General features: G+C 48.4%; 1 protein-coding gene across 2 annotated transcripts in view; it reads left to right on the forward strand.

The window, feature by feature from the left end:
- The window catches only part of LOC144826942 (uncharacterized), a 137519-nt gene that overhangs the window by 104844 nt on the left and 20317 nt on the right, over positions 1-12358 (forward strand). For both annotated transcript variants that reach the window (XM_078685403.1, XM_078685404.1), the window contains exon 6: positions 442-525. In XM_078685403.1, the coding sequence (XP_078541529.1) occupies positions 442-525 (84 nt within the window). The remainder of the gene's footprint in view (positions 1-441; positions 526-12358) is intronic.

Consider the following 12358-nt stretch of genomic DNA (forward strand, 5'->3'; position numbering starts at 1 on the left):
TTTTAAATAATAATGTTTTAAGAATTCTGTAATATGTATTTCAATGGTTTTAATTAACTATACATAATAAATTAAACTAAACTAAACCAATCAGGTAATGGGGTTGGCTCTTTCTTAGGTGATTCCTAGCTTCACGCCCACATACATGCTAGGTGCACTCAGGTACACTTAGGAAGGGTCCGCATTGTAGGAGTACGCAAATGTTACTTTTTTATATAGGCCTACATATATTTAAAACTTTATTGACATTTTACCTTAGAGGGGCCTGTCACACAGGTAAGGCCATTGTTTTCGTAGTTAATATAAGGAAGTTATGCATTTGTGTACCTTATGGAGGGTTACTATTCATATAAGCAATTCTGATGTTACAAGTAGAGGTATTTAGTGTTGAAACATGTCTGCTCTCTCCTCACTGACACTCTGTGTGTGTGCTTTTAACAGGAAAGAGCTCTACAACACCGAACATAAACTCTGAAGCCACAGTGTCTGGAACCACCCCAAACCCCACAGATCTTTTAACAACAGGTACACTTTGTGTCTCAATTTCTGCTGAATGGTTTATTGTAACAAAGTAACATGATTTCTACCTTAGTACTATCCTAGAGTTAGTTTTAATGACTTTTTATTAGATTCATTAAATAGACCCTAAGCGCAATAGCAGCCGGCACATAAAACAGATCATAAATGACGTGCACTATGTATACATCCATTTGTTTTATAAAGGAGATGTACAAAGAGAACTATAATCAATAGAATAAAAGATAGATTGAAAAGGAGAAATACCCAAATAACTATGATTAATAGATTCAAAGTCATAATCAATATATCTCATATGACATGCATCCGCAAGCATTCAAACATATTTCAATGTGGAACTGAGCCGTCTAAAACATGGTGCCACAGGACATTCATATTGTAGAAAACACTGAAGAAATTAAACAACAGAAGCTAAAGCCATGATAGACACAATGGATTTCTTTAACAACTGCTATTTTTAAACTGCTGCAAAGCAGATGATATGAATGTAGGTACCCTTAGATTTGTAAGGGAGCCTTCTGCTATTCTTTAGGATTCGCTTATGACTGAATATAAACATATGTTATTTGACTAAATAGGCGCTCAGAGACTGAAGGTGAGGGACAGTGCACAGGGTAAATAAAGCCTATAGATTTTCTCCAAAAATGTAGTGGTGGAAGAGTCATGGTGGCACTCTACTCTTAAGAGGTGAGGAAGAAAATACTGCAGGAGGTCTGTGATGATGTGGGATAGGACCTGAATCCGAACCCCGCATACCTGTTTAGGGAAATAAAACTAATTTCAGTGAAATAGAAGTTACTGCGATGGGAGATATTGTCTTCAGTCAGTTTCACTATTAAATGTACAGTGGAATGTTCAGTCCAAGGTCTGTCCCTAGACATTGGAGGCTGTCAGAAGAAGAGCAATGAGGGGTCTAGTGATGCTGCAGGGGTGCTCCAACATCTTCCCATCTGCTCCCTGTATCCTGCCACTGAAGCGGCTGTTTACTATGTCATGTTGTGTTATGTTTTGTTATGTTATTTTATGTTATGTTGCGTTGTTATGTCATTATAAGTTATGTTATATTCTGCTATACTGTGCTATGTTATCTTATGCTATGCTGTGCTATATTATGTTAGGTTGTGATATGTTATGTAATGTTATGTTATGCTATGCTATGTTTTGTTATGCTATGCTAAGCAACGTTATGCTATGCTAAGTTAAGCAGGCATTTTCCAGTTGAGTGCTCTTTGTGTTTTTAAGGGAGCACTTTGAATACTGCTAGAAACAAACGTTTGGGGCCCTTCTTCAATGACATCCCATTGATGGCTCAGTATGGGAGCTGTGTTAGAGAGAGGTCCCTTCATATTTTCATTGTGTATGTAAGGCCATTTACAAAAGGGCTTCATGATTGTATTACTGATATTGCTCTGAGATGAGACGGGAAGGATACACCTGGTTAATAGATGGTGCATCCAGATGCAAGGCAGAACCTGTTAGTCGGTCATCTTCAAATATACAGAATTCGGCCTGCAAAGCCAAGAAATAGCCCGCAAAGGAGCTTACGCCAAGAGCTGGTACAGGATAAACAAACTGAAGCAGGTACACTGAACTCCCATTTTGGAACAAAATACACCAAGAGGGAGTGCCCAGCAAGGAGCTACTTGACAGCATCAATAGATTGATTGGGACTTGAGGAAATCGGGCAGCCACAGGGACCTTCCATTGTTTTAAATAAACTGTAAACAAGACAGTGAAAAGACTATCTCTAGTAGAAGATAAGGCGTCACTCACAGAAAGAGCGCACGGATGGTTTGTTGTCCACAACTATGATACGTCCTCTTGACAACCATACATAAGTGTGGGATTTAATCGAAGGAAGAAAGAAAAATACCTTCATTCCAGATTGGGCATTTTACAATCATTACTGCATCTTCCACCTTGGAATTGATCCCCGCGTCAGACAATATGCCGCTTATGTGAAGCCGCCAACTAAAGTGTATTACACCTATTGTGTATCTGCAGGGATCTACAGGCTGAACTGCGACAGTTACTGAAGCCAATCTTTGTAAGTAAGGCAAAAGGAGCCTGTAGACAAGCTGTAAAGGTATGCCTCAGAGGTGGAGACATTCAGCTAGCGTGTCGCTTTGTTCAATTCAAGGAAGCAGCAGGGACAAAAGCTGGGTCGCCAACTGACAGGAATGCTTTATCACCGCATCCAAATGGCAGTTAAAGTGTCACAGTACAGCGAAAATCACATTTTCAGATATGTTTTAAAAAATATATATGTTTTAGATTTTTTAAATCTATTTTAGTTGCTCCGTCACTTTTTATATGGAAATCGTGAAGGTTTTAATTAACCAAACAATAAACTATTACTTACTTACTTACAGACCAGATCAGAGGTGTGTCCCTTACAGTGAGCGGAGGTGGAAGAGTGTTGATCTAATTTTAAACAATTCATTAAATCCAAGCATTCAAGTGCGTTATGTCCTGATCTGTCCTCCCCTGTCAGTTTTGACCCAATGTTGACAATTTAGTCAGTGACGCAGCCTTAAGATGCAACATTGTTTAAAGTTGCTCTTTTCTTTTATTTATTTATTTATGTCATTTGTAGAGCGCTTCAATCACCCCGGTTGGGGTATCTCGCGTTATGGATGTGTAGAGGTATTAACTAGTAACTAGAAAAGTGATGTTTTGAGTTCTTTTCTGAAGGTCAGATAGTTAGTGCATTGTCGGATGTCCAAGGGTTGTTGGTTTCAGATTTAAGGGGCTAGGTAGGAGAACGCTTTGCCTCCTAGTCCGGTTTGTTTTAAGCATGGGATGGTGAGAAGACTCTTCCCTGTTGAGCAAAGGGTACGTGAAGGGATGTGTCTGACCAGTTTGTCCGCCAAGTATGCTGGTCCCATCTGATTTAGGCCTTTGAACACCAAACAGCATATTTTGAATTGAATTATTTTGCGTACTGGGTAACCAGTGTAGTTTGTGGAGAAGGGGAAGTGAAGGGGTGAGGTGGGGAGCACTGGTTACTAGGTGGGCTGCTGAGTTCTGGACCACTTGTAGACTTCTCAGGTAGGTTTCCTTAGCAGAGATCAGCAGGGCATTGCTGTAATCTAGTCGGCTGAGTACGAGGGCGTGTACCAGGGTTTTGCGTGTGGGAGAAGGGAGGAAGTGGAATAATTTGCAGAGCAAGCTGAGTGCATGGAAGCAAGCCCATTTGGTTGCGACTATGTGCTGATCCAGGTTGAGTTTACTATACATTAGGAATCCGAGGTTCTTAACCACTGACTTTGGGAAAGGTGCAGGGCCTAGGTGTCCTAGCTCTAGGACGCTCCCGCGCCGCACGGCCACCAGCTGCTGCGTGTGCTACCCCCTTCCCCTGTGTGCCTCGCTGCCCGTCTGCCGCCTCGTAGCCACGCCCCCTCCTTCGAGCGGCGTGGCCCGGGATCGGCGCTCTTCTCCCTGTGCCCCTGGCGTTTTTTGTGCTTAATTTTGTAATTTGCCCCTGGTGTTCTTACTGTATTTACTGTTTATTTGTGTTGGTATCTGCCTTCTTTGCTGTTTGACCCGCTGTATTGCCGGTCTCTCCCTGCCTGCCGCCGCCCTCCGTCTTCCCTCCCCGCTCCCCGCTTCCCGCCACCACCGCTGTCCCCGCCCCTTTTTACTTCTGTTCCCTCCCCGCTCCCGCCTCCCAGCTGCTCCGCCCACCCGCGCAATTGGCCATATATGGCGACCGTGCGACGCAGGTGAGTGTGTCCTAGCTCTAGGACGCTCCCGCGCCGCACGGCCACCAGCTGCTGTGTGTGCTACCCCCTTCCCCTGTGTGCCTCGCTGCCCGTCTGCCGCCTCATAGCCACGCCCCCTCCTTCGAGCGGCGTGGCCCGGGATCGGCGCTCTTCTCCCTGTGCCCCTGGCGTTTTTTGTGCTTAATTTTGTAATTTGCCCCTGGTGTTCTTACTGTATTTACTGTTTATTTGTGTTGGTATCTGCCTTCTTTGCTGTTTGACCCGCTGTATTGCCTGTCTCTCCCTGCCTGCCGCCGCCCTCCGTCTTCCCTCCCCGCTCCCCGCTTCCCGCCACCACCGCTGTCCCCGCCCCTTTTTACTTCTGTTCCCTCCCCGCTCCCGCCTCCCAGCTGCTCCGCCCACCCGCGCACTTCGCCATATATGGCGACCGTGCGAACGCGCAGCGGGCGCGCCGATTGTGCGCCGAAGGCGCGCCAAAGGTAAGCCCGTCTGCACCCGTCCGCGACCGGATCGCGACCAGCGCCAGGACCCCTGGCCCCCACCGACGGAAGACGACCCGACGAACCTACAACGCCGCCGATCTCATCGCACTCAACACCGGCCGCACCCCAGGATGTCATCAAGCCGCACCGAAGCACACCCACGGACCCTTCAGCTGCCACGCCTGCGAGTTCACCTGCATCCGGACTCACCCTGCACCAGCACTCGCCAAGCCAAACATCAGCAGCAACCACCTCAAGTGCTTCCTGCTCAACACCCGCTCCGTCCACAGGCACACCGTAGAACTCTGGACCCTCCTCGACACCACCGCCCCTGACGTTGCCTTCCTCACGGAGACCTGGATGAACGCCTCCTCAGCCCCAGACATCGCCATCGCCATCCCAGAGGGCTACAAGATCATCCGGAGGGACCGCACCGCCAACCAGACGGGAGGAGGCATCGCCATCATCCACAGGGACACCATCCGCATCACGACCAATACCGACGACACCCTAACCACCGCTGAACACCTGCACTTCCAGATCCACACCGACCCGAAGACCACCCTCAGAGGCACCCTGATCTACCGACCCCCGGGGCCACGCACACGATTCAGCGAGGACATCGCCGACTTCGTCAGCCCGCATGCCCTCCCCTCCGCCGACTACATCCTCCTGGGGGACCTCAACTTCCACCTGGAGAACAACAGCGACCGCAACACCATCAGCCTGCTCGACAACCTCGCCAACCTCGGACTCAAGCAACTGGTGACCTCCCCCACCCACCTCGCCGGACACACACTCAACGCTGTCTTCTCATCCAGCAAAGACGTCACCTTCAGCCACGCAACAGGACTCCACTGGACGGACCACAGCTGCGTCCACTTCACCTTCAAAAGAACGACGATCCACCACCACCAGCAACAGGTTGCCCGAAGAAGCTGGAACAAGATCACAGCCGACCAGCTCACCGCTTCCCTGAGCCAGCACCCTCCCGCCAGCTCAGCGAACCCCAGCCAGGCCGCCGACAACCTCACGATGTGGATCAACAACTGCGCAGACGAACTCGCCCCTCTGAGAACCCCACCCAGCGGACCCTGCAGCAGAAAAACACCATGGTTCACCGACGAACTCAAGAGCTCCAAGAAGAACTGTCGAGCCCTCGAGAAAGTCTGGAGAAGGGAACCAACTACGGACAACATGACCACCCTCAAGCACGCCACCCGGAAACACCACCAACTGATCCGCGCCACCAAGAAAAACACATACAAGGACCGGCTGGACAACAACGCACACAACTGCAAGGAACTCTTCAACATCGTGAAAGAGCTCTCCAACCCCAACGCCGGAAACAACGACATCACCCCGTCGCAAGACCTCTGCAACTCCCTTGCGTCCTACTTCCACAACAAGATCGCGGACATACACAACAGCTTCAGCAACCAACCAACGGAAGCCACAACCGCAACAACGCCACCCACCACCACCCTCCGCACCTGGTCTCCGATCAGCACCCAAGACACCATCCGCACAATGAACTCCATCCACTCCGGATCTCCGACCGACCCCTGCCCTCACCACGTCTTCAACAAGGCCGACGCTGTCATCGCACCCCACCTGCGGGACATCATCAACATCTCCTTCGACACCGCCACCTTCCCTGAGAGCTGGAAGCACGCCGAACTCAGCGCCCTTCTCAAGAAACCCACAGCAGACCCCACCGACCTCAAGAACTACAGTCCCATCTCGCTCCTCCCGTTCCCGGCCAAAGTCATCGAGAAGACCGTCAACAAACAACTGGCCGCCTTCCTCGAGACGAATGGATCCCTCGACCCCTCACAGTCTGGCTTCCGAGCGAACCACAGCACCGAGACCGCCCTCATCGCTGCCACCGATGACATACGAACTCTGATGGACAACGGAGAAACAGCGGCCCTCATCCTCCTGGACCTCTCCGCGGCTTTCGACACTGTTTGCCACCGCACCCTAGTACAGCGCCTCGGCAACATCGGAATCCAGGACAAGGCACTGGAATGGATCACCTCCTTCCTCGACGGAAGAACACAGAGAGTCCGCCTACCACCGTACAAGTCAGAAGCCACCGAAGTCATCTGCGGCGTCCCTCAAGGATCCTCGCTGAGCCCCACCCTCTTCAACGTCTACATGAGCCCCCTCGCGGCCATCGCACGCCAACACAACCTCAACATAATCTTCTACGCCGACGACACCCAGCTGATCCTCTCCCTGACCAACGACCCAGCCGCCGCCAGAGCCAATCTGCACGAAGGGATGAAAGATGTAGCCGAATGGATGACGACCAGCCGCCTGAAACTGAACTCAGACAAGACGGAGGTCCTCATCCTGGGCTCCTCGCCCTCCGCCTGGGACGACTCCTGGTGGCCCCCCCGCCCTGGGCACCGCACCCAAACCGATGGACCACGCACGCAACCTGGGCTTCATCCTGGACTCCTCCCTCTCCATGACCAGACAAGTAAACACCGTCTCCTCGTCTTGCTTCAACATCCTGCGCATGCTACGTAAGATCTTCCGGTGGATCCCCACCGAGACGAGGAAGATGGTCACCCAGGCCCTCGTCACCAGCCGACTGGACTACGGCAACGCCCTCTACGCCGGAACCACCGCCAAGCTCCAGAAGAGACTCCAGCGGATCCAGAACGCCTCGGCCAGACTCATCCTCGACATCCCCCGACACAGCCACATCTCCGGACACCTGAGAGACCTGCACTGGCTCCCGGTCAACAAGAGAATCACCTTCCGCCTCCTCACCCACGCGCACAAAGCCCTACACGACCAAGGCCCGAGCTACCTCAACAACCGGATCAACTTCTACACTCCCACGCGCCTCCTCAGATCAACCAGCCACGCCCTCGCCGCCGTCCCCCGCATCCGAAGAGCGACAACAGGAGGAAGGTCCTTCTCCTACCTGGCTGCCAAGACCTGGAACTCACTCCCGTCCGACCTGCGCCTGACCCAAGACCACCTCTCCTTCAGGAAGAAGCTCAAGACCTGGCTGTTCGAGCAGTAACGGCACCCCCCCCATCCCAGCGCCTTGAGACCCTGCGGGTGAGTAGTGCGCTCTATAAATGACTTGATTGATTGATTGATTGATAGTTCCTCTGGCCACCAGGCTTAATAAAATGCTGAGGTAGCATGCGTGCTGGGGTTAAGGAAAGGCAGAATGTGGAGCCCCTTACCAGGGGCTCCTGCTGTGTCTAGCTTGTACCGCCGAGCTTCAGAGTTTCTAGGTGCTTGCTTCTAGTCTTTCATCTATAATAGCCTTCACTGTTTGCTGTTGACTATTTACACCTGCTTTCAAGGGACTCACTGTCTATTTTATCCTACATTTATGTTTATCAGTGAGGAGTCTCATTGAGGACCGGTGAGTAGGAAATGTTTCTTGTAATTCTACTTCTGCATCATAGGTATCCTCACTGGTCATAAACATCCCTCTATCCTCCCTCATTGTCAATAAATTCAACAGTGATGATTCTTCAATGGTTTAGAGATTGACTTCCAAGACACACTGAGGCTAAAAGGCAATCTGCCAATGCAGTGCATGTTCAGACATGGGAGCTGCCCTCTCATCAAAGGAACCCTGTATGTGTGATACCCTTATGTACTCTTGACCCTGAAAGCATGTACTTTAAGGGTTTAGCTTTGTCTATTGCTAATGTGACACATTTTGGGTCTGGCCTTTGAGCAGGCTTTAGCTGTCTCTCCAGACTATGATTTTTCCAAGCAACAATAGCTATTATACAGACACACAGCAGCTTTTGGCCAGCAGGCTTCATCAATTGGATGGTAAACTTTCCACTCACATTTTGCTTCTGACAACCACAGCACACAGCCTGGGGCAACTGGTCACCCCACTTTTTCTCCTGGATGCCTTCACTTTGGTTGATTGCAAAAAGCCTCTGCACTTTGCTCACAATGAAAGTTAGTTAATAGCATTCTTTTTTAAATGCATTTTAACATTAAATACAAGACACTTATATTGCTTGCACTTCAACTGCTTGGTTAGTTGGAAATGTATTTTCCATCGACTTTTTATTTTGCTCTGATAAAATGTTCTAACATTGTAGCAGCCTCCATTGATAGTGCTTGGTTAGATTGTGATTTATTCTTGTCTTCTAGAAGGGTTATTGTTTTTTTGTTTTTGTTTTTGAAAAGACCAGCACTAAAACAGCCACACAACTGAATGTTTTGTACATGTCGAATTCTTATAACAAACATAACATGGCCATAGTTTGATGATGGCATATTTTCCTTTTTATTTCTATGGCATATGATTCGAAAATAAAAATACCTATTGCACTTACCAGTCAAGACTAGGCCTGTTTGCTTTGCCATGCGTGTTCTGTTATCAATTAGCTTTTCCAGAAAGAACACATCAGTAAAATCCAACCTGTTTTTAACTATGAAGGTGAGTCCTTTATTTGAAAGTAAGCATCATCTTCCAGCTCCAGCTGTACTCGTACTACACTGAAGAAGAGGTCCAGTGTCCGCATGTTGCCAGGAGTATTTTATGTTAAAGACTATCTGTGAGAATCCTATGATGCAGAACATGTATTTTGAATGGAGAGCCCTTTAAAAGCCCTCTCCTTAAAGTCCCAGATCTAATGGTGACAAATCCAAGTATACAAAAAAGTGATGGATGGATTCTTGAATTAATCTAAGCCACTGGTAATTACTCAGGCTGCATACCTATCTATTATTATTTTGCACACCATGCCACTTCAGTTTGGACCCAGCTCTATTGAAATCAGCCTTCACCCTGCTCCAATGGAACAGTTCCAGCCCCAACTGCTAAGCCGGGTCCTCCCTGAACCAGAATACAAGCAACCCCGGACCAGTTTTGCGTTAGCTATGGGCTCATCAGCCGGGTATAGCTTGGCTGCACTGACACAGTGTGCACAGGACCAACTTTGGGCAACACCTCAAAAGTACACAAAAAAGTGATGGATGAAACGCTTGAATTAATCTCAGCCATTGGTAACTACTCAGGCTTTATCCAAATCCACCATTATGGGGGATGTGGTCCTAGTGATCACCAGTGGGTGAGATGAATTCCAACATTCCATCCATTACTTTGTTTTTTCATGCCCCATCTCTAGTGGTCAGCAAAACACACAAGATGATGGACGGAATGTTGCACAATGGCAAAACATTCACCCCTAGTCACAGATCTGGTTTAATCCATTGTTATTTTGCTCACCAAGCCACCCCAGTTCAGACATGGCCATATGCAAATCAGTCTTGACCCTGTGCCTGTGCCTGGGAACAGTCAAGCCCGAACTGCCAAGCCATGTCTTCCCTGGACCGGAATCAAGCATCCTAGGACCGGTTTCTGGCTATCAGCCGTCTAGCCAGGATAGCTTGACTCCGGTGGCTTTGTGAGCACGGGACCCACGTCTGGGCATACCCTTCCCACATAGGGTGAACAGCAAAACACACAAACTGGAGGACGGAATGTTGCACAATGGCAAAACATTCACCCCCATCTCTAGTGGTGGCTTGAAGTTCAACATGGCATGCGGCAACCAGAACCTTTATCCTTCACTACTTCTGGCTTTCACGCCCTTCATGAGAGGGAAAATGGCTCAAATACAGTTCTCCAAAATGTGCAGAACGCTAGGCTTATATGAACACTTATTTGTAATATCATATTCCACTTTTAGCATTTATAGCATCACCCTCTTCCTTTCACAATTCAGCTGCAACTGCTGGATATGATAACAGTCATCAGCCTCCATGTTCCAGTGCAGGGGTGTCCAGCTTGGATTCAGGTCAGGTGGATCCATGATGGGTTTTCAGGATACATTAAGGGGCTGTTGATGGTGACCCTTAAGGAACACATAGGACTTACAGGAGTCCTGTCCTGAGAGACATACAGGTTGTGTCAAGAGAAATTGGGACAGTGTAAGGGGGAAACAACCTTTACAACGCAAATTTTACAACGCACTACCATTACTACGAAACTTTTACAACGCAACATCCATTACAACGCATGCATTTACAACGCAACCATTACAACGCATGACACTACAACGCACACCACTACAACGCATGTCATTACAACGCATACCATTACAATGCATAACATTACCATCCAACACTTACCCTACTGTTGCACCCCCTGGAGTTAGAATAGTAATTTTACCCCTACACTATCCAACCCTTACCCTACTGTTGCACCCCCTGGAGTTAGAATAGTAAATTTTGCCCCTACACTATCCAATACTTACCAAACATGCAATGTGATGTAATGCGTTGTAATGGTATGCATTGTAAAGGTAGTATGCGTTGTAATGGAATGCGTTGTAAATGTAGTGTTTAAAATTTCGTTGTAATGACATGCGTTGTAATGGAATGCGTTGTAATGGATGTTGCGTTGTAAAAAATGCATTGTAAAGGTATTCGTTGTAAAAGTGCGCGTTGTAACGTCATACATCCGTGTAAGGGGGAGTGTTAAGTGTCACTCAAAATGTCATACAGGAAATGTGATGTCATACACGAGAATACTGTTAACATGGAAATATCACATGTAAGCTAATTGGAAAATAATCAGCCCTGACAGGAGCTGAAGAATATTCTGTCCCAGAAGCAGAGCTCTTCTATCACAGTTTGACCATGAGACAGATGCTGTTCAACTCCAGACTCTTGGAGCAGAGTGAATGGCCCTTTAACTTTTCCATTGTGGTCTGCTTGTGTGTGTGCACACCCCTTGGCTGCTACCACCATCACACCCTTGTAACAGAGTGATAGGCACCTTGAATTGTCCCTTCTGCTCTGCGTGTATGCAATATGTAACTCTATTACCTGTAGGCACCCGTGCACACCTGTGACAGCTCCCACCAAAGCACCACACATGAGAGGTCTCACTAACTACCCTTGTCACAGAGTGAAAAGCACCTTCACTTCTCCATGCTTCTCTATGTGTGTAGTGTGTTAATCCAGTACCTGTAGGCACCGGTGCACACCTGTGACTGCTCCCACCAGCACTCCACACATGAGAGGTCTCACTAACTACCCTGGTCACAGAGTGAAAGGCGCCTCCACTTCTCCAGTCTGTTTTGTGCATGCACAGTTTTTTGATCTAGTACTTGTAGGCACCTTTGCACACCCTGTGACTGCTTCGTCAAACACACCACCTAACTGTAAACATGTATGATAGCATGTACGCATGTGAATGATGTGTGGTTTGCTGCTGGATGGCCTGACAGAGCTGGGCTCAGGAGGTAAAGAGAAGGAGATTATCACAACTTAATATGTGGGTGTGCCGGCAGGCACAACACATAATAGATCTTTGAGTCATGACACCCACAGGCTCTTGTGCTTCCAAGCCATGTGCACCCACTTTACATACTTGCACAGGATGAGGATGGCCGCAGAATTAAAAGTTGTCATTGCACAAGCAGTGTGGAGAGCTACACAGAGGCACAGTGTTAGTGTGTTTAGCAGCAGCGCCATAAAGGTCCCATAGTAATCAGGCTGAACTAAGGCATAGTGTTGGTGTGTTTAGCAGCAGTGCCATAAAGGTCCCATATTAATATGGCTGCACCGAGGCACAGAGGCACCACACAGAAGCCGCTGCTG

The sequence above is a fragment of the Lissotriton helveticus genome, chromosome 4_1 (genome assembly GCF_964261635.1).
Source record: "Lissotriton helveticus chromosome 4_1, aLisHel1.1, whole genome shotgun sequence".
Lineage (NCBI taxonomy): Eukaryota > Metazoa > Chordata > Amphibia > Caudata > Salamandridae > Lissotriton > Lissotriton helveticus.